The 25,630-nt window shown below is 40.4% G+C and overlaps 1 protein-coding gene across 3 annotated transcripts in view; it reads right to left on the bottom strand.

Annotated features, from left to right (window-relative positions):
• Positions 1–259: 259 nt before the first annotated feature.
• Positions 260–25,630, bottom strand: part of PANK1 (pantothenate kinase 1) — a 56,837-nt gene continuing 31,466 nt past the window's right edge. For all 3 annotated transcript variants that reach the window (XM_041742346.1, XM_041742352.1, XM_041742349.1), the window contains exons 2-7: positions 23,506–23,858; positions 13,805–14,058; positions 8,802–8,978; positions 8,179–8,302; positions 4,824–4,949; positions 260–1,773 (exon numbers count right to left, since the gene is read on the bottom strand). In XM_041742346.1, the coding sequence (XP_041598280.1) occupies positions 1,714–1,773; positions 4,824–4,949; positions 8,179–8,302; positions 8,802–8,978; positions 13,805–14,058; positions 23,506–23,858 (1,094 nt within the window). In that variant the 3' untranslated portion in view covers positions 260–1,713. The remainder of the gene's footprint in view (positions 1,774–4,823; positions 4,950–8,178; positions 8,303–8,801; positions 8,979–13,804; positions 14,059–23,505; positions 23,859–25,630) is intronic.

Here is a 25,630-nt window from a genome sequence, read left to right as displayed (position 1 = left end):
GCCAACTTTTGAAAAATTTTTCTTATTAGCAAATATAGGAATGATATTTTGGCAATGAGTCAGTTGTATAACAACAATAAAGCTATTTTAAGAATCTCTGCATAGAGCTTGGGCTTCATTTGAAGACACCCTTATGTGAAAGCCTCAAATTATGAAATGTAGGGTAGCAAAAATACAACACACATTCATTATATGGCACAAAAGCAGATACTATGGACATGAAGATTAAGAAATGAAAATAACATATACACTAAAAACATCACAACAGAAACAGGCTTTATTTCAACCAGACAAGTGAATACTTCAATTAACAAGTTCTTCAAGACTTGAAGATAATGGCAATTAAAGATGGTGCTCAGGAGGCAGAAAAGGAAAGATTCATCATGGAGGAACTGCACTGCCTTCAAAAATCCCTTTCAACAATATGCTCAATTTGAAAGATTAATCAGTTCTAAATCATTAGACTTCATGCGTTTCAATATTTGTACAAGACTCTCATTTGAAAGTTACCCATTGGTTCCAATGCATCTTTCAAAAAAGAAAAAAAATGTATAGATAGATCAGTATCATGATTTTTTTTTTAATATTAGAAGCTGGGATTGAAATACAGTTTTCAGTCTGAAATATTTCAAATGAAAAAATGTTATTACTTAAGATGCCTTGTTACAAAGCTCCTATGTACATATGTGTACAAAACAAATAGGTATTATTACCTGACACCTCAACCCATGACTTCTCCCCCATCTCCCAATGGGAACAGTTAATCAACTGGGAGACTCTACCTGGGAAGTTCCAGAGTCCTGCATAAGGATTTCCTGCCACTCATAGGCTGGGCATGAATCGAGGACATGTCATCAGAGAACATTTCAGTTTAATATAACCTAACGTAAAATAAATCCAACAAAACATTGCATATGCATAAGGTTTAAGACAAAATTGCCTATCATTTTCAACTTTTGCCTGACTCATTAAATTCATCAACATTTTCAGAGTTTTCTCATCAGGGGTACTTTCGAGAGCTTTCGATCTCCTGCTTCACTTCGCATTGAGTTGGTCAGCACCTTGATTGATACAGACAATTAGGTTAAAGAAAGGTATTGGGGAGGGGAGGGAGTCACTTAAGGACAGAAATGGGGAAGGACTCTCTTTCTCCATAAGACATTCCAACAGGAAAAAAAAAAAAAAAGACGAGAAAAGGTATATAAACAAACAAACAAAATCGTGTTCACAGTAAAACATGCCAGATTTGTAGTTTCATTTGAAACCAACAGCAAATCATGAAACGTCATGAAGAATATAAGTAAAGGTAGAATCTCCTAGAGTAATTACTAAATGAAGTTAAAATTACCACACTGATCAGTAAACCCCAGAAGAAAAATAAACAGCACTTACATTTCGGGTCCTTCTTAAACATCATACAACTTTTCAAGGTTAATGCATAAAATCCATACATAGGTTTGGCCTCGCTGCACAAAATTTTTTTTTTTTTTAAAAATACAGTATACAGAAAAAACTCTTGTATTCCCCATTTTGAATCATCAGCTCAAAACCCAAGAGTAAAAGATCGGCTAGAAGGATTTTAAATTATTTACAAATCCAGCAGGTTCATCTGCCATAATGGCTTGGCTTCCGTCCCACAGCGGCATCTACCTCCTCTGACAGCAGTCCTCGGTTCCCTGTTCCCACAGAAGGCTCTTCCGTCGCCTGGCACCACTACTGGTCATCAGTCATCTTGAACAGCTCCAGCAGTGCTCCAACGGCTCCGAAATAACCCTGCGAAAAGCAAGGGGAAAACTTGTGCATGATGATCTCTAAATAGCCAAAGGCCTACTGTTTTTAACAATGCTAGGAATGCTGTCCCATAATGTGATAGATAAGAAAAAAACCTGAACTCAGCCATGCACCGTAGAATAATAGTAATAATATTTATTAGATACACCTGTTTTTTTTTATATGAACTAAATTAACTGCTGTATGTAAAGCGCTGAGGAAAATGTCTGGCACTTGGTGTGTACTACACAAGTGCTGGTATTGTTAGAATTGATCTTTGGCAAAATCCACGCTATGACCCCAATTTCATTGATGAGAAATAGAAGGTAATGAAGGAAATTTCCCTTTCAGGGTCATACTGTTATGTCAGGGCTCAACCTCAAATCTGTATGACTTCAGAGTTGTATCTCCCAGGTATTTATCTCTAAGCTTCCCTCTGCAGATCTTGGAAAAGCATCCAAATCAGCCAGAGCTTCCCTTTGCTCATCTATAAAATAAAAGCCTGTTTTTGTGAAAGTGAAAGGAACTGAAAAATAAAAATGTTTAGGGAACTTGGTTTCCAAAAGGTCTGAGACTCCACTCCTGTTGCCTGATTCGACAGTCACCCACACAAATGGGTGGCAGTGTGCCAGGACAGGCACTCCATGTAGGACCTCTGCTTCTGCTGCTACCAGCTAACATTTATTGAGGTTTCATTATATGCTAGAAATTGTTTCTGAACACTTTACATTAATACATTCATTTCATCTTCATAAAAACTTTATGAGGCAAATATTATTATCCCCCCATGTTACAGCGGCTAAAACAGATGGAGAGGTAAAGTCATTGTCTAAAGACTCCTAGTCAGTTAAGAGGCTGTGTCTTAACAGCTTGGCTGACGACTTCTCAATCCTGTTAGTTGAATGAATGAGACCAGTGAGTGAGGACTCCTGTGGCAGGACCGCCACACGTGTGCCTCCCAAAATTTTCTCTCCACAATATCCTCCAGGAAGACCTGCTTAAGCCAGAGGGAATCTAGGAATGCAGAACCTTTTCTGAGAGATATTTACAAGGGGCTATAAAAACACTCACTTTCATTGGCAATGAAGACCGAGTTATGATACGTGCATAGCAAAGCCAAGCCACAGTCCAAGGGGCCTTAGGATTGTACAAATGAATTCAGGTAACTAAGCTTTCACCTGCAGAAGTGAGTTTCCCCAAAATGTTGGATCTCACTCCCTATTTTACTGCCAACTAACTATCCATGTGACCGTGTAGATGGCTTTTAATTCCTGATGGCTTCTAGGGTTTGTTTTTTGCTTTAGTTGAAGAGAATCTGGACTTAGGGTTGCCAGATAAAATATAGATAAATGCCAGATAAAATAACCATGTCTTGTATTTTTAATCACTAAATATGGCAGTTCCAGTTGAACTGGAAAAGCAGTTTTCTTTTTCATTTTAATTGCTTTTTTATAGCTTAGGTGCTTTTCTCCTCTTCAAACAAAATCTTACGTGGAAATGATAAATAAGCAGATAAAAATGGAGGGGCTCTGGCTGGGGAGAGAAAGTGAAAAATCAGGGACTCAAGTCCCCTCAACCCCTCAAAAGTTCTATCACTCCATGCTTTAAGCCTACTTAAAAAAACAAACAAACAAACAAACAAACAAAAAACAACAACAGGCTTTTTATCACTGGGCCTTAACTATTTAGCATTTGAGTTCCTATTGTTTTATCTGCTTTAAGAAAACAAAATATGGGCTTAGAAAACTCTAAATAACTTAGAAATGCATCAGCAGCTTTTCAGATAAATAATTTGAAGATAAGAAAAATGCCACAGTAGTTATTTATTACAAATCTGTGATATTAATTCTCTCAAAGTTTATTCTGCTACAATCCACATCAGGGATTAGGTACCCCCATGATAAATAAATAGTTGCTCTCTACAGTACTGATTTTATTTTTTAAAATATTTTTACTTATTTATTTATTTGATAGAGAAAGCCAGCACAAGCAGGGGGAGAGGCCAAAGGAGAGAGAGATGCATGTTCCCTGCTGAGTAGGGAGCCTGATATTGGGCTTGATCCCAGGACTCTAGGATCATGATTCAAGCCAAAGGCAGACGCCCAACCAGCTGAGCCACTCAGGCGCCCCTATAGTACTGATTTTAAAGAAGGTGGCAGAAGAGGTAGGGAAAAGAGGGGAAGGTCCTCCACTTTTAGAAACCTGATTTATAGGATTGTAGAAACTCGATAGAAGGGACTCTCTCAATTAACTAATGTTCTCCATACCCTTTGCAGACAGGCTGCTAATGCCTAGGGACACCACCTTTTCTGGGCCACCAGGCTACCCTGAGCAGGCCCAGCACTTCTGTTCTCACCAGTGGAGTTGTCTGCTTGCCAAGAGTCAACTGTGTTTATCCTCAGATTTGTTTATGACAGTTTTATTGTTGATGTTATAATCTAAGTTAATTATATATAACCTAAACCAATAAAAAGAGTACAAAATAAATCGGTTACTTCTTTGAAAATCCAGTTAAGTTCTTGAAAAAGGTTGGAAAAGATGGTCACAAACCATTACTCTCTACTTGGGTGGATACTGCACATGAAAGGTTGAGAGAAAAATCTAGAAGGATTATGCCACCAAAGTGCTTCATAGGTATCTTTAATCTCTTGATCCATTTTCAAGAAATAAATCACAAATCAAAGAAGGCATATAATACTTGTGGATCATGAAAAAAAAGATAAAAAAAAGATAACAGTGAATTCCAATCAGCAGAACCCATGGTCAAAAATAGGCTGGGCCCTGGGCCCAAAGGCGGCGCTAAACCGCTGAGCCACCCAGGCTGCCTTGATTTTTTTTTTTTTTTTTTTTTAACTAACCAGCTGCTGGTCCTGGTTGTTGGAGAAGAAAGCTTCCATTTTATATAGTTCTTCTTTATCCTTTGTATAAATGGAAAGTTTAAATTCCAACTCTTTCTACTTGACCAATTTTAAAACTGAAAAACTCACTCAAAAGTTAGGTGACGCCAAATACACTCCATGCAGGGCAACTAATTCCATGCAGACTTGACCTACCTCATGTTCCAAAAACAGAGCTTTTAGCTGTCCTTTGGACCAAAAATCCATTGCATATGCTAGCAGCTTCATGGAGACCATATTGATTCTGAGAAAATTCCCAACAAACACAACTCTGTCAATATTCTGGAAAAAAAATTAAAGAACAATTAAATAATGGTATAACTGTACTCCCAGGACCTTGCAGAGTCAACTTGTTTTTTAAGTGAAATTATTTCAGCATTTCCAAAATGAAGCCAAATAAACTTCATAGTGCATACCACAAGAACAAGAGGGTGAGATTCTGGTTGGACCAGGCAGAGACTTATGTTGGCCTTATTTGCAGGTATTATGTCAGACTGACTTAGGTCTGATATGAAATTCAGCTACAAACACACATATATAAAATTGTAACTTGAGTTCAAGTTCAGCTAAATTTGCCTTTGCATTCTTTCAATTACCCCAAACTTCCAACTATAAATTATTATAAGCAACTCATAAATGAAATGGCCATGGTATGGGTTTTTCATCTAACAAGCTTGCTCAGTTTGCTCTACGCCAAAAAGCAGGAATACAAAAAGAAATGGTTCCCAGTCTCTATCCTTAGGGTATGTTTGGTCAACATGTGTGTGGGTTGAAATGTAACAGAAACTTTGTTTATATTTTTGTTGACATGGATTTGCATTCTGCACACACACTAAACACTGAGCTCAGCCTGTCTGCCATGCAGGGGCTGCTCCACCCACCCACTCACAGAGCCTGTTGCTAGGGCCACTTATGTCAAAGGGAAGAACTTCCTAGAAGCTGGCATCCTTTTCTGTCCAGTTGATCCAGACTCATCAGGATCTAGGAACATGGCCTCTCAATTATCTCAAGTTTTGACAATGTTAAGTCGATGAGTCCATTAATTACTGTGAATATTTTCCATGGGTGGAGGGGCAGGAGGTGGTTTTAATAAGTGCCTAGACTGAGATGTAACAAGAAACAGTCAAGAGTAAGTAACTCAGATTAAGGAAGGATTTATTTAAATTTTAGAGTTCCATCTTTTCCCCTAAAACAAGGGAGTCCAATGTAGGGCTTGCTCAGAACCCCACTCCTGCATTACTCTGGTAATGAGCCAGAAGGAATAGAATGGCAATAAAAGCTGATGGACATTCTTTATGTCAAATAAATTCCAGGTGGGTCAAAGATATGACTGTGGAAAGAAAAAAAAGACTAGAGGAAACCACAGAACTTTAAAAAAAAAAAAGTTGAGTCCAGTTAATGGCTATTAGGAGGTTCTTCATAGTGTCCTGCTCCTGTATGTATGTTTACCAATTTTCATAATAAAAGGATGATATACAACCAAAGCAAGACATAAAATATATGTAAAGGGTGAATTGCATGAGATGTGATTACATCTCAATAAAATTGGTGTTTTATTTAAGCAACAACGTGATACAGAGTTTGCTGCCCTTGGAAGGATATGTTTCTGCTGTAGTGCAGACAACAGAGAGTAAGACCCCCAAAGTGAAAAACAACGGCTACTTCAAGTCAGGCTAACATTGCAGGAAAGGCACAAAAGGTTGCCCACCCCCCTGGACACCCTTCTGTTGTCTTTGGAACTCTGTATTATGTGTTTGTATTTTCTACTCAAAAATATGAATAAAAAGTTCAATGTTGATGAAGAAGCATTTTACAGGGTTCCAATAATCACAATTTAAGTATCTATCTATCTATCTATCTATCTATCTATCTATCTATCATCTTAGAGTCAGTGCATGTGGTGCCCCTGTATGAAATAGCTGAATTCAAGGACTCTCCACTCAGTGAGGGTGGTGCGGGCAGCACCAGCTGATGCTTGATCCCCAGAAACACCACTGCCACCTCCTGCTGTGCCCACTGGGAGCCTTGCCCAATGCGATCGCTGATTCCTCTCACTGGCCTTACTTTCAAACTGCCACTTTTGCTATACTCCAGCAATAAACGGTATTGAATGCAAAATGAAAAGTGACAAAATCTGTTGCCCTTCCCCTAGAGTGGATCATTATTGTAGTGATCATTGTAAAAAGACCTGCGGGCTCGCTCAAGGTCTGTGGAAAGCAGGGGAAAGGGTGGGGCAGGGATGTCACATCTAACTGACCTTTGAGAGCGCAGGAGGACAGCCCAAGACACACATACCAGTCAGGCCTTGTTTGGCTACTTGGAAAAACTCCCTTTAAAGGTTAATGTAAAAATAAATAAATAAATAAACCCTGTTAAAATGAGTCCCGTGACCGAAGTGGACTTTGAAAGGCACGTGTCTGAGTACAGTCTTTCTTTGCATTTCAGCCTTGTATCTGAACTCCATTTCAGACAAGGCTGGAAAAAAGTGACCCCGAGCCATAGACTGGTGACACCTTCTACTCAATGTAAAGGAGTATGTTTCTCTGTAACCCCAGAGCTCAAAGACAGGGCTGGCACTGCCCATCATCAAGATTGCCTTCTGCCCTGTTTAAAACCCCAGTGCTCAACTAGGAGGGGACAGGAGGCAGTTTCTGCAGTACCTGTAATACTCTATTTCTTGATCTGAGTGGTACCTATACAGGTGTGTGTGTGTGTGTGTGTGTGTGTGTGTGTGTGTGTGAGTGAGTGAAAATCCAAGCTGTACACCCAGAATTTGATGATCTTCTATGTGTATTTCTATTAAAATCATATTTTTAAAAGCTCTATTACCGATGCAACTATAATTCTTTAACACTTCTATTACCTGTTGCATGTCCCAACCTTTCTTGTCTTTCTAACACAACTCAGTGAAAGCTATTGTAGTTTACATGTCTTGTATTAGGGAGAAGGGTTCTAGTTTCCCAACGGAATTTTGCAGTTTCAAAACATGTTCCCAAAGCTTTGTTACCAGCTCCACCCCACTCTTGTGCCTGGGGCTCTGGTTGGCCTCAGCTGCAGCAAGCTCTCTATGCTTTGATAGCCCTGTACAATGCTGCTTGAACTCCATGCCACAAGGCAACACTGTAAAGAAGCTGAAAGCAGAGAGAATATCGAATACTGCAAGTAGAACGTTTTACCTGCAATTATTTGCAAGGACGCGCAAAGCTTTTCCTCACACTTCTAGGTGGGTGGTTAATAATGATGGTCAGAGAGGCTATGGAATGGGTTGTGCTTTTACCTGGTCTCCATGGTTGGATGGTGTATCATTTGTTATCCAGTGCCTACTTAAAAATAAGATGCATATTCCTCTCCATTCCCCAAAACACAACCCTCATGGTCTACAAGATGTGTGTGACTAGGACAAAGGGCAGGCTTCCCAAAGGATCTATAATTTTGTAAGGGTCAACAGTTTTGCACTGTTAAAGACGATGTGTATGAATGACACGAGGCTTCCTCTGGGTTAACGCCTTACCTCATTCAACGCACACATCCGAGCAATGGAGCCAATGTTGTTGGTGATGGTGACCAGTGTGGCTCGGGCGAGGTCTTCCTTGCTGATGGAATCTCGCTTTTCCTTACTCATCATGTTGCCAAAGCTATGTTGGAAATATTAGTGAGAATGTTCAAAATCATCCTCAGGCAGGCCCCAAGCTTCCACCAAAGTACTGTGGAAAGCTTTGTGAATAACTCTATTCAAACTTAAATGACCTGATTTGGCTACTATGGTTTACAAGCAGACAGGATTACGGTATGAATGGTTGGCTGCCCCCTTTTTTAAAGTAGGGTCAACGTAGTATGGCTATTAATGGGAAAGAAAACTTTTTAATGCTCTCTAGATATATTGACAAGAATGGAACAGGGGAAACTGCTGCAGTTTTCCAGAACCTTCTTTCAAAGTTGCCCTATTTTAAGCACAAGCATCAAAGGCTAAACATCTCAGTGCTTCATAAAGGGTGGGAGATCAAGTCTGAGCTCCAATAACCAGAGATACTTGCACCAGGCTGGTGGGTTGACATCTTAAAAGTACTAAATGAAGGCCAGGGTGGAGAGGTTGCCTTGTTTACACACTACTGCTCCTAGCTACTTCGTCTCTACCTTGATGCTACAGCGGATCCTTGAAGGCCAAATCGTTCATAGTCTCCTCCGTAAATGTCCTTCACCAGCTTATCAACATTGGTGCTGTCGCCTTTAGCTGCCATTTCCAGAGCTTCTTCAAAGGTCTCACAACCAGTCAGCAAGCAACATAGGCCTAGGAATGTTCCACCTCCAAGACTGAAGGAACAATAAGGTTTATTTTAAATTTTACTTTATTATATGCCCATCCAAGTCCCCAACTACATAAAGATCACTAATATGGGTTAATAAAAAGAGGGAAGAAAAACAAAAGGGCACTTGAATTAAAGTGTAGGGTGCAATAATCTTAGGGTAGATTAGATTTTTAAAAAGGGCAGAGGCTAAAAAGAAACATCAAGGAAAACTTGCCCCTGAATTTAAGAACAAAACCAGAGAAAGACTCTCACTGATTTCCGTTGTGAGACCTTCAGCTAGCTGCTAACCTAAGTACCTCATTCAATCTTCTCACCTATAAAATGGGGCCGAATCAGGATCTCTCTTAATTGGGGGGGGGGGGTGTCTGAAAGCAGCAAATAACCAGAAAAATGGCTGCTATGAAAAAAACAACAACAAAAGAATGTAGCTGAATACAAATACTTGGGAAAAGAAAAACATGTGTATGTGAAGTTCAGAAGTGCAGAGCCAGACTGACCCTAGGGCTGTTAGGAGCAGCCAGCCCAGGAGCCGATCTTTTACCTCAACCTCGATTCTCTAGCAGACATAATCTCAAAAAATTTCTAAAAGGAAGCCACTGATTGCTCACATATGGGCTTTCTTCTGATAGATTATGGGAAAGAGGGTTAATATTTTACCAACTACCCAATAATCAAAAGTATTAACAAAGGTCATAAAAACGTTCCAAGGCTCAACTATGTTTTAAAAGCTTTCAGCCAATTTGGGGGAAATTCCTCTAAAATCATCTTTCAGACAAAATTAGAAACTAATTATGGTAGTTGGGAATGAATTTGTGTATTAATACCACGGTTATGTGACAGAGCAAAAAGGAGACTGAGAGTAGAGCTATCCCGAGTGACCTCCTGACAGGAAAGGGAGCACTGGCGTGGCCTTCGCTCTGTTTACCCGGAGCAGAGGCAGGAGAGCAAATGAAGAGTCAATGCTCACATCAGTTTGTCCTCAAGCTCCGAGAGCTGCCAGCCCCGGGAATCCCATGCGTGTTGGGGTACTGGCTTTCAGTTCTAAGAGGAAATTCAAGTTGAGATGAATAAAGTTATTTTAAATTTAAATTTGAAGAAAGAAACTTTAGGGGAAATTATATTTACTGTCAATAACTGTTAACAAGAAGGTGCCAGACTGTAGACAGGCACACCGTTCTTCAAAGTATATCTAAAGTGAAACTGTATGTAACATTTCTTAAGTAGTGATTGTTACAAAAATACTTGACTGAAATGATAGCCCCTCCTGGAAAATTCGGTAGCTAAGCACCACCGGTAGCAGCTACCCAACCCGGAGGTGTGGTACCAGGAGATCAAGAGCTCCACAGACGTCACCGCCTTGACAACTCAGTCACAGTAGACAATTTGATTTCCTCTACTAAAGCTTATCGTCACTTACATGCAACAGCATGTGTCACATTGTCAGTTTCGGCCTGCCCTACAGAGCTCATGTATTTTAGTGGGAACAATTTTTGGTTTGTGTGCCATCTGGATTTGTCTCTGTAGATTTTCAAGGCTTCTCTCACACCTCTAGCTGCTTTCATCCACACTAATAACGTCTCTTTGAACATCAGATATTCATATTAATCAAGGCATTCAACAATCTCCTCCAAACATAGGCAGCGGAAGACATTGGCTGACTTAGAAAGAAGGCAATTCATCAGCTGATGTGTTGGTATGAGTGAGAACGGACAAGTGCTTTGTGTGACTGGAAGATGACCGATGACTCCAGACAAAGCATGGGAGCTGCGTGGGGAAAGCAAGCATGCATTTGCACAGCTGGCACACTGCAGATAGGAGGAAAGAATGCACAGTCGCAAAAGAGCACTTTATTCATATCCTCAACCTGCTAACCGGTGTTTAACCAATGTGGTTCTCTCACTCATAATCAGATACATCTGTTTGTTTCAGCAGACACAGTAAGACCCTCAGCGTATCGGAGACAAAAGCATATGGCTTAGAGACAGCTGTTGAATAGCATCATTATTTTTTGAAAAACCCAACAACCTTGTAGTGAGGGATTTTAGGGAAAAGTAGAAGAAACCTTCAATTACTGAGTGCTTGTGCTCTTAAAATAGATTCCAAAACAATGAGACGAGCTGTACTACTTCTTTCACCAAAGTTTCAAAATTCTTTACATTCCTCTTTTAATAATCTGCACATTGCAACAGTGTTGGCTGTAAAGTCCTCTTTTTTCTCTGGCTGCTACAATAAAATTAGAGTACTGTCAATAGAAAAAGTTGCTCCTTAATCTAAAATGCATTAAAATTACACATAACATGAAACAAACCATTTAAAACCAGATGTCTAAAAGAAAACTGATCTTCTGGAATGACGTGGCTTCCTAAAAATAAAAATGTTCAAGGAGAGAATAGGGCATAATATAATAACAAAAACCCTGGAGTTACACCTGTCAGCCCACAATAGCAGTAATAAACGTAAAGCTGAAGCTATTTGCTCGGATCAGTGATTCCCAAAGTGTGTTCCACACACTGATGTTCGCTGCTCACCGTAATGGTTTGTATTAGTGGTTTTGTAACTTAGATCAAAAGAAGCCTTTGGCAGAACAACTCTGGTTGGACAGGGAGGAGCTGCAGCCCACAGAGTGGACGTTTCCTTCCCTTCCCCAGCCTGTGGCAGCCCCAGAAAGAGCTTTCTATTTACCTTCAGTCTGCTGTAGCACATTTCCAAAATTACTAGTTGAAAAGCACTTGCAGGGTAACTTAGACATCCAGACAGGTTTTGTTGAGGATTGCAAAACATTGGTCATTAATGGGCATTTACCAAATAGCTGGAATTTATGAGCATGATTACACGTGTAATAGAAGCCAAACACCACAGTGAGTTCATTAGCTGCTGTTAAAGATGATCCAGTATCATGGAACTTCCAAGTTTGAGAAAATACAAAATGTGATGTGATTCGTGATTTTGCTAATCAATGAAATGATAAATACCTCTCATTGAGGATAGTGTTTAGCTTGTTGTTACCTTGGGATTAGCTCTATCAATTCAATGACTCCTTCTGGGGTAAAGTCAGGAGTTACTTGAAAATTGTACTCTAATGAGATCGCCATCTAAGGTTAAACTAGCTTGGTTGAAATATTCATTTATCTTTGATGCTCCTGACAGTCCCAGTGAAGCCCTGGGACAGTTGTGATTTTTCTGTGTACAAGAAAGCTTAGTTCTGTATGCTCGGTGAGAAAAGGTATACCTAAGGGTAATTAACATCCTATATTCTGAACATAAGCAGGATTTAGTGAGGGTTTGTGTGTGTGCGCGCGCTTGCGCACCAGGGTTCCTCAATAGAAGTACTATATTGACTTCTGAGGCTCAATACTTTTTTTTGTTTTTTGTTGTTATCTGTGCATTGCAGATATTTAGCAGTACCCCTGACCTCTAGCTACTAAATGCCAGTAGCACCCACATCCAATAGGGACGGCCAAAAAATGTGTCCAGGTATTGCCAAAATTCCCCCCGGGGCGGTGGGGGGGCGGGCAGGGAGGCTAAATCTTCCCTTCCCGGGTGGTGAGTCACTGAGCAGACCCATTACAGGTCATGGATATACAGTAGCAAAACAGTGCTGTTTCTCCTAATGGATGAGGGAGGAGTGCAGCAGACTTTCAGGGTTGGAAATGTCCACAGACACTATCTAAGAAATGACCCCCTTCGTGGCACAAACAAGGACGCGGAGGCCCAGAGGAGGAGTTACATGATATCTTCATCTTTAAAAACCAGTGGTTTAAAAAAACAAAACAAAACACAACAAAACAAAACAGAAACCAGTGGTTTCTGGGACGCCTGGGTGGCTCAGCAGTTGAGCATCTGCCTTTGGATTGGGGCGTGATCCTGGGGTCCCAGGACAAAGTTCCACAGCAGGCTCCCCTCTGGGAGCCTGCATCTCCCTCTGCCTATGTCTCTGCCTCTCTCTGTGTGTCTCTCATGAATAAATAAAATCTTAAAAAAAAAAAAAAAGGAAAAACAAACAAAAAAACCCAATGGTTTCAACATCACGTCCCAAAGCACATCCCACATGGCACTAGTTCCTTAAGTCATTCCTCTAAAAATGGGTTTTGTGGTCTCGTAAGTGGGAGAAACACTTCATACCATATCCTTCACTTGCAAGTAAGAAAAACTTTTAAAAATTACATTTACACTAGGACGTCTCAAAGATTTCTGACCCTGGATCCTCTTCCCGTGTCCCATCGCTACTAAGAGGAAGCTGAGCGCCTCTGCCCTTAGGGCGTGTATGAGCTAACAACCAGGTACTTTGCCCCTCTTGCCACCTGTCTGTGGCCCTCCGAAATTCCTTAAGAGGCATGCCAACTATTCCAGTTTTCAGGTGGAACATTTAACTGAGGGTAAAAAACCTTTTTTTTTGGTAAACCCAGTTTGGTTTACTGGTTGAAATGACAGATGATTTCAAGCAATTCATCCTGTGCTAGGCACCAAGGAAATTCTAAAAGAAGGCTTCTTCTGAAGCCCTCTCTGACCATCCCAGGCATCCTTTCTTCTGGATCCTACTTTCTTATGGTCCCTGCCATTCATCTGGCACTTAACACATACTGCTTTTTGGGTTTGGTGGGGTGTGGCCTTCTTCCTTCAACCTGACCAGTTTTCAGCAGGCTAAGGATTATGTTTTATGAACCTTCACATAAATTATCCTCTTGCTATGTTAACATATGCAATAAATCCTTTTTAAGCTCTTACTTTTAAAAGTGTGTTCAACACAAATAATCTTTTTATAAAATGGTCTTCAAGATAGAGGCCTGGGTTTAAGTACAGAAAGGTTCTCCTAGCAGAAACCATGTTTACCTGGTCCCTGTAACTCTTTTATAGTTGTCCTTGGAGTATACTGCTAGAATGCTGACACCTGAGCCCATGTTCACCAGCAACATAGGGTATGGGTTATCAAGGCAGTAAGGCTTTTTTTGACACAATTCAGGATTTGTGGGATTTTCAAAATAGTAACATTCCGGCTTGCCGTTGAAGCCGACGGAGTCAACATAAAGCAGGCCCTGAATCAGACAGTCCAGTTCATCCAGTTTATGGAGCTGCAGGTCAGCAATCTGAAAGAGAACAAAACCTCGTGAGAGAGGCTATGACTACCATAAGGGCTTTTAGCTGTACTGAAAATATGTCATTGACAGTAAAAGCATGGAAACGTCTTTAAAACTCCAAGTTGTAAAATAAATAAATAAATAAATAAATAAAACTCCAAGTTGTGAAACCTTGTTAATAATTAGCCACTCAAAAAAAAAAAAAATAATAATTAGCCACTCAGGGACGCCTGGGTGGCTCAGTAGTTGAGCCTTTGCCTGGCTCAGGGCGTGATCCCGGAATCCCGGAGTCCCGGAATCGAGTTCCGCATCAGACTCCCTGCATGGAGCCTGCTTATCCCTCTGCCTGGGTCTCTGCCTCTCTCTCTCTCTCTCTCTCTGTGGGTCTCTCATGAAGAAATAAATAAAATCTTAAAAAAAAATAATTAGCCACTCTGCCAGAAAGTAGCCTTTGCTGGATATCATGTCTGCTCACAGTGGGAACTAAAGAACAGAAATGGCCTGGTTCCTGGTAAAGTATCCAGGAACACATGTAATGAGTTGAACTGGTGGGCCCTAAGAGGTATGGCCATGTCCTAATTTTTAGAACCTGTGAATGTTACGTGATTTTGAAAAAGGGTCTTTGCAGATGTGATTAAGTTAAGGATCCTGGGATGAACAGAACATCGTGGATTATCTGTGTAGACCCTAAATCCACTGACAAGCTTCCTTATGAAACACAGGAAAGATCTGATGGACAGAGGTGAAGGACATATGAAGACAAAGGCAGAGATTGGAGTACTCCATGACAGGCCAAGGGATGCCAACAGCCACCAGAAGCTGGAAGAGGCAAGGAATGGAACCTGCCTGAGAGCCTTGAAAGGAGGTGTGGTCCTGTCAATACCTCGATTTTGTTCTCTAGAACTATGACTGAATACATTCCTATCGTTCTAAGCTACTGCGTTTGTGGTTATTCACTAGGGCAGCCACAGGAAACCAATACAGCATATACTAAGTCCAGGGCTCTCCTGTAGGGGGAGGAGAGTGAGAATGTTCTGAAAGCAGAAACCCACACTTCCCACACACGAGGTCCTGAGCAAGGCCTGGTAAGCCTGGACCCTGGAGACAATTCCCTTTGAGCCTACACAACCCAACTGTCCTCTTCCCAAGCCTGGGCTTTGTAGGTAGATAGACCCGGCTTTGAATTCTAGCTCTAACACTTACCTGAGGTTTGTGGGGCAAGTTTAACTTGAGAAGCCTCAGTTGCCTCTCTGTAAAATGGGGATAATACTCACTGTACAGTGTGGTTGTAAAGATTTCATGATCATAATATATGTACAAAGAGCTCAAAAAATGTTGGCTCTTTTATGAATAGTGGGGGTGGCCCAAAGTGTCTTTTCATGATCCCATGAGAAAAACTCCCATTCTCCCCAGGTATAGGGGGAAAAAAAGTAGATGAGGATGAATTGGCTGTGGGATAGATGTAGGGGAGATAGAGTGGCCACTTTGCATCCTCAAAAGTTTAATTCTTGGTCTCCAAGAATAATATTATTGCCAGTCTACATGCTTGGGTTGACGATCATTTCTCATAGACAAAAAATAATAATAATAATAATAATCTAATAATCACCAACATGACACTAAAGCAACAAAGGAAGACAATTTGTAAGGACTATCTTAAATTAAAAAAAATCTTTAAGGGATCCCTGGGTGGCGCAGCGGTTTGGCGCCTGCCTTTGGCCCAGGGCGCGATCCTGGAGACCCGGGATTGAATCCCACGTCGGGCTCCCGGTGCATGGAGCCTGCTTCTCCCTCTGCCTGTGTCTCTGCCTCTCTCTCTCTCTCTCTCTCTCTCTCTCTGTGACTATCATAAGTAAATAAAAATTAAAAAAAAAAAATCTTTAAGAAGGGCAGCTCCAGTGGCCCAGCGGTTTGGCGCCACCTTCGGCCCTGGGTGTGATCCTGGACCTCAACCCAGGATTGAGTCCCACGTCAGGCTCCCTGCATGGAGCCTACTTCTCTCCCTCTTCCTCTGCCTGTGTCTCTGCGTCTCTCTCTCTCTCTCTCTCTCTCTCTGTCATGAATAAATAAATAAAATCTTAAAAAAAGTCTTTAAGAAAATAATACCTAGTATTTTTTGTTTATTACACTCCAAGAATGTGTAGTATATAATTTAATTCTCAAAAAATTCTCTAAGTAGGTGTTTTATCCACTTTATGGTTAAGGCTCTCAGAGCTTCAACAACTTTCCCTGAGTGATATAACTAGCAAATAGCTCCCAGAGACTCACTGTTCTCTTGTCTTCATAATGTGTAGTGCTTCTGGGATCTGGAAACGACCTAAACAAGTACTACCCTAGGATACTTTGCCAAAGAGGCATCATCTTCATTACAAAAGTTAATAGCTGGAAGAACACTTCTGACTTCATATCACTCATCTGAATGTCCCATTCAACTAACTCCACAAAATCTACACCTAATGAACAGAATTAGTTTGAATAGAATACCAGCATGATGGTATAAGTTTTCTTGATACAAAGAAACAACCATTCTGGTTTGTTTGTTTTAATTTAGAGATCTCACTGACTTTATTGAATGACTCATGAATTGGGCAGCATACCATCTAGCAAGTAGAAAGGAAATCCCTAGAAACAATCATCATAAATGACACCTGCTGATAAAGTAAATCTATCTTATAAATGATTCCAAACTTTTCATTTTTTACTGAGTGAATATTTTGGGCGAGATCCAAGTAATTACACATGTCTTAAGGGGGTAATACTTTAGGTATAAAACTATCTGGAGACCTGAAAGGCTGTAGTGAGACATAGTTGTGTAAATGCCATCTTTGTCCTCCATTCTTCAGCCCTAATTAACCTCTTCCACTTACAGCACTAATTAGAACCTGGCTAGTTTTCTGGTTCATCAGGTGCCCCTGAGCATGATGCTCAAAGGCCTGTCCCATATAATAATTGCTTAATAAATATTTGTTAAGTGGGACAGGGAAAGTTGTCACTTCTTGGATCAAGCCAAACTGAAAAGTAGCAATTTCATCAGATAGTTGTGGGACCATAGGTTAACCTGCTTAAAAATTAATCAGAGGCCCATCAACAATATTGACAGCCAGGCCCAGAGACAACATCACAAACACAAGACAGAGACACAGTGAGTCTACCTAGACATCCTGTACCTATGCTGTGGAAAAAGAAAAAAACTATCAAGGCAAATAAACTAAGCACATACAACTTTGATCTGAAAGGAAACACTGTTATCTTTCTCATCAAACTCAGCTTTAAATAAAGTGCCAGCGGCAAACAAACATCTGTGCTGTACATTTTACTGCAGGATGGATATTTCTGAAGCCTGGTCATGCATTCCCAAACTAGGAAAGAGAAATATTTGTCACTTCCACTGAGACCTTAGAGACCTCCCTCAAAAGTCATCACCATACAGAGAAAAGCCCAGGCTCCCAAGTGTAAGCAAAGAGTCAAATCATTACTTGGATATTCAAACAGGCCATCTGAAATTCAGAACAGGATGGGCATTACTCCTCACAGGTTGTAGTTTGTAAATACAACAGAACTGACTTTGTGGAACACTCAGCACATTCAAATCCTAGCTATGAAAAACCCTCTTTCTCTGGGCTTAGTGTTCTATCAAGGGTAAGAAATGCAAATGCCTACAGGAGACAGTAAGGAAACCCCTGGAAACCTCAAAAGGCAAGAAGAAAAAGTGAAAGTGAGAACCTGGTTCATGGAAAGTCACTTTAATGGATATGGACAATAATAAATGTACAATCTCTAAAAAAAAAGAAATGAAAAAGAAAACATAAGAGTGAAGCCCTTAGCTAGAATGATGGGGATAGTAGTGTACAGGGGATTGTTGTGCATACACATATTTACAGTTTCACCTGCAGCTCATTGTTGCCATGTCAAAATGGAGGATCAGTGTAATTAATTAGCTGACACTAATTTATGTTTTTTTTTTTTTTAAATATAGCAGGCCAACCAAACATATCTGTGGGCTGATTCTGACTTCCATCCTGTTAATTTTATAGATATTCTAATGCTAATTTCTATGATGGGTCTTTTTTAAAAATTTCATTCCCCTTAGCTACTTTTTAAAATTTAAATTCAATTAGCCAACATATAGTACATCATTAGTTTCAGAAGTAGTGTTCAATAATTTATCAGTTGTGTAAATACCCGGTGCTCATCACATCACGTGCCCTCCCTAAAGTCCCTCACCCAATTACCCTCACCCACTCCCCCTCCAGCAACTCTCAGTTTGTTTCCTATGGTGAAGAGTCTCTCAGGATGGATCTTAAATGATGACAGATCTGAAATATCAGATTCAGCAAACATGCAGATGAAGCTATAGCTAATGTGAACATAACCTTGTAACCAAGGTGTGCTTGTAAATGTTTAACAACCAGCTCTCTGGGAGCTAAAGCCCTGGTTTTGAGTATTTACCAATTTCTGTGGTATAATCGCCCCCATGATGGCTCCACTCCTAGAGATTCTGACTGCATTTCTAACAATATCCCAGGTGATGTTGATGCTGCTGGTCCCCCGACCACACAGTATTAGGAGTTGAAGAACTGGGATTAGTCCATGACCCAGGTACAGTGAGAAGAGGCATTTGATAAGGATACTGTCCCTAATAGCGCTTGCCCTTGCTAATTCACAGGGCTAGCTTCAAAGATCAAATAAGATACCTACGTGAAAATGTTTTGAAGATTTTAAAGAACTATATACATGGATTCTAATTATGTGAGAAGTAAAATAATTAGAGTCTTATCTCAAGATAAAATGCACTAATCTGCTAATCAAAACATTATTTCCACATTGAAGATTCTAATTTATAGAGGGAGCTCAGTGATTCCTGTATGCTAATACTGGGAAAAATATGGATCCCAAACACAAAGCATGCTCAGAATACGTTGTAAAAGGTAGTCTGTATGTTCTTCAGCTCAGTCTGTCAAAAATAACTAAATAAAGAGTTAAATAAATAAATGTGGTAAAAAAAAAAAAATCCCAAGAGATTCCATAGCTACTCCTATGGGGGTATTCTAAGGACCTGTCCCAAACCAGTTATATTACTTCTCTGTAGTTGAGAAATAAGTCACCAAATTGTATTTCAGAAATGAATAAAATACATATTTGTATGATTCCTTATACTTCCCAAGGTGCTTTTGAGGACACTAGCTCCCTAAATCACACCGGAAGTGGCAGAAAAGGTTATCTTACTAAGCCAAGAATGAGTCACATATAAAATAGTTGATTCTGAATTACAAATTTTACTCAGGGCTCTTTTTTCTTCCCAAAGGAGACGTAGGAGACCTGAGAGAGATGAATTTCTAACATGTTCTGTGAGTAAGAAATATGACAAAGCCTCAAAGATGGCTTCTTCCTCCCTGCACCCAATGATAAAGAGGCCAAGATGAGTGGTCAAGTATCAAGCCAGACCCAAGTGGAGAAATGACATGGTCTACCAAAAATTATGCTGCTACAATGACATGAATCAGTCTCTGGATTAATAATAGGAACCAAGCTGATAAAAGTCCTTGAATGGTCCATTTAGATTTAGAGATTCACATATCCACAATTGTCCTCCCTCTTCCTGAGATTTTTTTCCCAGTATTCTTAACTTTTTTAGATTGTTTCCTTAGAGATTTCTGGTTTAAGTTAAAAGGCCAATTCTTCAGCTCTCACACCTTGAGAAAAATATAATAAAGCAACCAGAATATCCTTTTCTGTTCCCTAAATATCATTCAACCAATAAGATTATTGCTATTCCCCGTTTGTTAGGGGATATGTCTTTTTTGAAAAGTAAGACATAAAAGTAAGAAAAATAAGACAGTAAGAGTCACTTCTAACTTCTAGTTAGTCTTACACTGAACAAAACTCCCAAGGAAAAGTATCTATTATAATGAAGAGTTAGCTGGACAAAAAGGATGGTTTTTTTTCCCCATACGTTCTCTATTATTGGAATATTTTGCATTTTAAAGAACTCTTACTCAAGTTAGGAAGTGTAGTTGTGGATAAAAATATTAGATTTGGTACATAAGATACTCTAGTGTGTTCTTCAAAATAAAACTCACAGAATAGAGACAGGGGATAGCTAAGTCTTCCCCTTAAGTATCATTTTCTTCAATGGTGGGATTCCTCATTGGCTTTTCAGTTTCTTAGACCATTTATAGTTAGATTACGTTTTTCTTTGGTGTCCCACTTTGGTGTATCATTAATTCAGAAAGCTAAATTTTGCCAGTCAGAAGTTTATTTGTGACAGTGATCCTAAAACATTAAAAGAAGCAGAAAGGAAACAAGGAAGGAAGAGAGGGAAGGAAAAAAGAAATGCCGTTTTGTTTGGTTGAAAGTCTTCTACACAGGGGTCTAACTTAATGCTTGTCTCATGGTTTATAGCTCTCTCTTGTACATTTGAAATTGGATGAAGACTAGTTGATATTGTCTGAGGATTTAAGTATATTTACTATACATAAAAAGGACATAGTCATAAGATGTAATAATTGCTAATGATTCAGGGTCTGTTGAATGTCTTTTAGTTAGCTCTAATTACTCAGGTTTTTAAAACACTTCTGTAAAGCCGTCTTATACCAAAAAGTGATTTTATAGCAATGACAGGACTTTATATTATATATATGCACATTGCTTTACTTTGTCAGAATGCTTACTATATATAGTAGTAAATATTGATCATTTGCAACCATGTAAGCACCTTCAGTTTTCTATTCTGGAAAGGAGAGGTGGGAAGAGCTTGGCTTTAGCACACCTAAGGATCTTAGCACTTACTATTCCCTCTGCTTAAAATACCCTTCCCCGGATACTGGCCTGCTTTGCTTTGTTACTTCTGGTTCCTGCTCCAATGTTACCTTATCACACTAAAGCCCTCCCAACTCTCCTAACCCCTTTTACCCTGCCTTTTTTACCTTCACACACACACACACACACACACACACACACACACACATACACACTGGATATCCACTACACACACACACACACACACACACACACATATGAGATAGATAGATAGGATATATAGTATATTCTGTACTTTTATATTCATCTGTTTATTTAATTACTGACCAGCCTCCACACTAGAATATAAGCTCCTGAAGGGCAGGGCCTTTGTTTTGTTCATAACAGTACTTGGCACACAGAAGGAGCACAACAAATACTTGTTGGATGAGTGAATGAATGCCTAGGAAAGAGGATGATAAGACCTATTCATCTGCATAGACTTTGGAAGGATAAAGGCACATTCACTTAGTGCACTGACAAATAGGCTATAGGAAGAGATCAGTTCTGTCTTCACTTTGTCTAAGACTGAGCATGGAAACAGGAGGCAGCCCTCTTCTTTCTTTTATGGATGCATGTCCCTAGCAGGCCAAGCTGTTTGGTAAATACTCCAGACTTGCTCACTGCTCCAGTCTATTCATTAGGGTCCAGAAGCTGCCTGAAGGAGTAGAGGCTTCTTTACCTTGGTTATAAGAAAATATGACCTATCTCAGTTCAGAACCTTGAGAAACACCTTGCTCACAGCCAACATCTATCGAGTAACTTTCTCCCAGAATGTACATTACCCTAATGAGGAACGGAGGCAGTGAGGATGTTGCATAAATGATCCAGGTCACCTGGGTTCACTTTAGGCTCCTTAGTGAAGGACCCTGATAGGGTAACCTGGCGAACTCCTAGCATTAGGCTGGGTGAGCATATTCTTCTGAATTAGAATTGAGCTGACACCCTAGCTCTGACTAGGAGGCATTACTAGAGCCTCTTAAGCTCTCCTTAGCTTTAATTTCCTTATCCAAGTAGCACAAGAATGCTATACTTCCCGGTCTCCAAAGGTGACTTCAGGTTCTAATGTCCTAAAACTCCTCCCGCCTCTCTTCACTTTACTGCCACCTTTTTGCAGATGATAATACTGAAGGCTCCAGAAGGGATATGTCTCACCCAAAGTTATCCAGCTAGTTAAATGCAGAGACAACACTAGAATTCAGGTTCAATGCTTTTCCAACTATGAGCTCAAATTTAATTTTCATGCCCCCCCGCCAAAAAAATAATTTTCATGCCCCCGGACCTCAGCCTTTTCAGTTTCAAAACTCTTTGATCATTGGGCCCCTTTGGTGGGAAAAAGATGCTATGAATCGTTTAGGTGACAATCAAATTCCACTGATGTGTTGGGAAAAGGAACACAGGAGAAAAAGCCAAAACCTGGTATCATGAGTCTCATCCAGGATACTGTGCTACGACTCCATTGCCAGCTCCTCTAGAAACTACTTGGTACAATCAATGGGATAAATGATGTTACTTTTTATGATACAAAAAAAATTTGCATTCATAGCTTTTTTAAATGCCATGAATAATGTATTGATTCATTAATTTATTCATTAATGATAGACTTTATAGCAAGACTGGATTACACTAGTTCCGTGACAGAATGCCAGTAATTTGCACTCCAGGCTTTGAAAAAGTGTATTTTACAACTTATCTCACTGTATTTTTCAACTTTCTGGCAAGACTAACCCCCAAATCTTCCAAACTTTTCTTCTCTAATGGCCAGTCATTTCTGTTGAACCTAGCTAACTATTTTCTCTTTGTTTTCTACATCTTTTATTGCACTTTATTCTCATTTTATTTCCTGTTAGTTGAGGCTGGACAGTGCAGAGATTATCTTGACTGTAAAGATGTAGAAATTGGAACACACAATTGTTAAGAGATTGCTAAATAAAGAGAAACATGAGATATCTTACTCATCCATGTCCTCCATTTAGCCAAATTTGTCAAACGTAAATGAGCAATGCAGAGCTGGTATAGACTGCTACTCAGGAGACAGCATTGTTCTTATTATGTAAATCCACACACCTGAAATCTTACTATTAAAGGAAGTCACCTATAAATAATACCAAATGTTTTGCTTTTGTTTCAAACAAAACTTCTGAATGACATTCATAAAACAGAAAAGACACTTAGAGCGAACAACAGGTAGACAGCAGTAATCCTTTCTTATAGGAGTTACAGAAAGCCTTTCTGGCAGGCCTGCATCTCTGCAGCTATAAAAGCGGGATGATGATTATGCTTTTCATGACACCACGGTAAGAATCTGGAAAACTCTAAAACACTTCCGAAAGGGAATGATACCATCTTATCTTTAGCATACCGTGCAGCCATAATTATAAGAAAAATGATGATGAGAGCTAGTATTTATAAGCATTTGCTAAGAAGTGCTGGGTCCATAGGATCTCATGTAATCCACTCTGTGACACCCCTACGGGCACAAACTATTCATACACAGGAGGAACTGAGTCACAGAGAGGTGAAGGTACCCTGTCCAGAGTCCCAAGGCTAGCAGTCAAGTTCTTCCAAATGAGAAGCCATGTGTTTGGACATGGGAGAGGCTTGCTTTCCTTCTCTGAGAGGGGGTTTTGCTGTGTAACAAGCTCAAACCTGACATACCGTTCTGAAGTCCTTTTCAAACTTGAAAGCCCCGCCTCCGGTGGCGCAGAGGGTGGTGTGAAGGCTGGAGAAGTTCTTCTCGCTGCCCATCTGAATGAACCTGTGCATGGCACAGCTGGGGAAGCGGATGAAGTGCAGGTTCCCTTTGCGCCCACACATGGTCAAATTTTTCAGTTCTAGGTGAACGTCTCGGATCCCGGTTTTCCCATAAGCTGTATTAGAAGTCAAATACTTCCTGATGCTCTTCAGGTTCTCCACCTCCTCTTGTTCCTCTTCAGCTGTAATATCCTTCGGTTCGAAGTAGACCAATTTAACCAGCGTTCCACCGATATCCATGCCGAACCATGGGAATGCTGGAGGACAGAAAGACAGTACTGTTGAATTCTATGCTTTTAAAGAGATGCTCAGTTTCTGAATATTCGAAAATAAAATGCAGTGACATCACCTCTGTATATGCACTGAACATCCAATTCCCCTTACTTCCACGATATGTGCCTAAGAGACAGGCAAGGAGAAACCCACCATTTAGATGGTGCTGGGGACTCTGTCTACACTCCACTCAGAGTCTGCCTCAGGACTGAGGCTGAGAAGAGGAACAGGACTTTGCAGTGCCCTAGGCCGATCTCAATTCCCAGGGCTTCTCAGGGCTCGAGTATCTTCTCAAGCTGAGTACAATTCCAATTCTTAAAGATCTATTTTTGCATACATCACAGCACCTAAATGCCAGCTATTTTATCAGAATCTCAGCCAAAGAAACAGTGATCTGTTCCAATGCTGGGGAAAAACTGGCTATGCTAGGTGTACCACGAGGCGGGTTGGTCTCTAACCCACTTGGCCCACTCCTAGGGTACTTTTCAAAGACAACTGTTACAGCATTCAATTTTTGCCTCCACAAGCTGACTGTGTAAGACATGAGTCTGCTGCTTTACTCTACAGAATAGGCAGGAAGGAGGAAGGGAGAGTAGGTTGAGAGAGATGATGACCCTATGGTGGCATAAATCTAAAAAGAACAGTTCCCGTTATAGTGTGTTTCTTTTTCATGAAGCAGAAACACTACCTTCGCATCAAAATGGCCTGCTAAGGAGTCCTCAACCTAGCTCAACCCATGCTAGAATCGCCTTTAGCATCCTGAGTCTCCTCTTCTCTCCCACAGGTTGATTTAATTCAGGGGTGCAATTTGGGCATGAGTATTTTCTGAAAGTTCCCTCATGGTCGCAATCTGTAGGCTTAGGAATTGCTGAATCAGAAGAACCTTGGCCTCTGACAGGCAAGCCCACCAATAAGCATAATTCCTGACCAGGTCTACAACATGAAGGCATGCCTTTAGGGAATGATGTGTGTGTGTGTACATTTTATATATATAAACTTATATATATATAATATCTACTCCAGATGTTTATAAAAAAATAAATCTCCATCATAGTTATTTTTATTGTTATTAAAAGAACAGGCTGAGCTCCCTGAACAGGCCAACTTCATTTAGAGGTGACCTAGAAAGTTACTGCTGTGTTGTCAGATGCTCTGTGATGAACACACAGCAAACCCGAATGAGACTGCAAAATCTGGGGTCTCCCTTTTCATTTCCTTCAGCAGACTCCATGGGCTAAATCTGCAACTGTAATATCAAAGCAGAGTTTAAAGATACAGGGAGCTCAAATGACTTCTTTCCAAAAGTTTATTTTATCCAGCCCTGGAGAGCATCCATATGAGCCCTAGTCAAGTTGTGCATGTCACACCCAGAGATAACATTGCCAGGAACACAGTGGAGACCTCCAGAAGTTTTTTCTGTGCTGCCCTACTACTTAGCCCTTTAAATCAGTAAGTTAGGGAGGGTGGAGGGGGGGGTACATAGCAGGAAGCCATTCCTGTACATGCAATTATTTCTCCAGTGCTTCCAGCTGTCATTTTAGCTGTAATCCAAGCCAGAGGCTCCACCCTTGGAAGCAGTAACTCTTAACAAATATAGAAAAATTAAATCCGGGCAGCCCAGGTGGCCCAGCGGTTTAGCGCCGCCTTCAGCCCAGGGCGTGATCCTGGAGACCCGGGATCGAATCCCACATCAGGCTCCCTGCATGGAGCCTGCTTCTCCCTCTGCCTCTCTCTCTCTCTCTGTCATGAATAAATA

Source organism: Vulpes lagopus, chromosome 2, assembly GCF_018345385.1.
Source record: "Vulpes lagopus strain Blue_001 chromosome 2, ASM1834538v1, whole genome shotgun sequence".
Classification (NCBI taxonomy): Eukaryota; Metazoa; Chordata; class Mammalia; order Carnivora; family Canidae; genus Vulpes; species Vulpes lagopus.
Note: the sequence above shows the minus strand (reverse complement) of the source record. Positions and strands in the feature narration are given on the sequence as shown.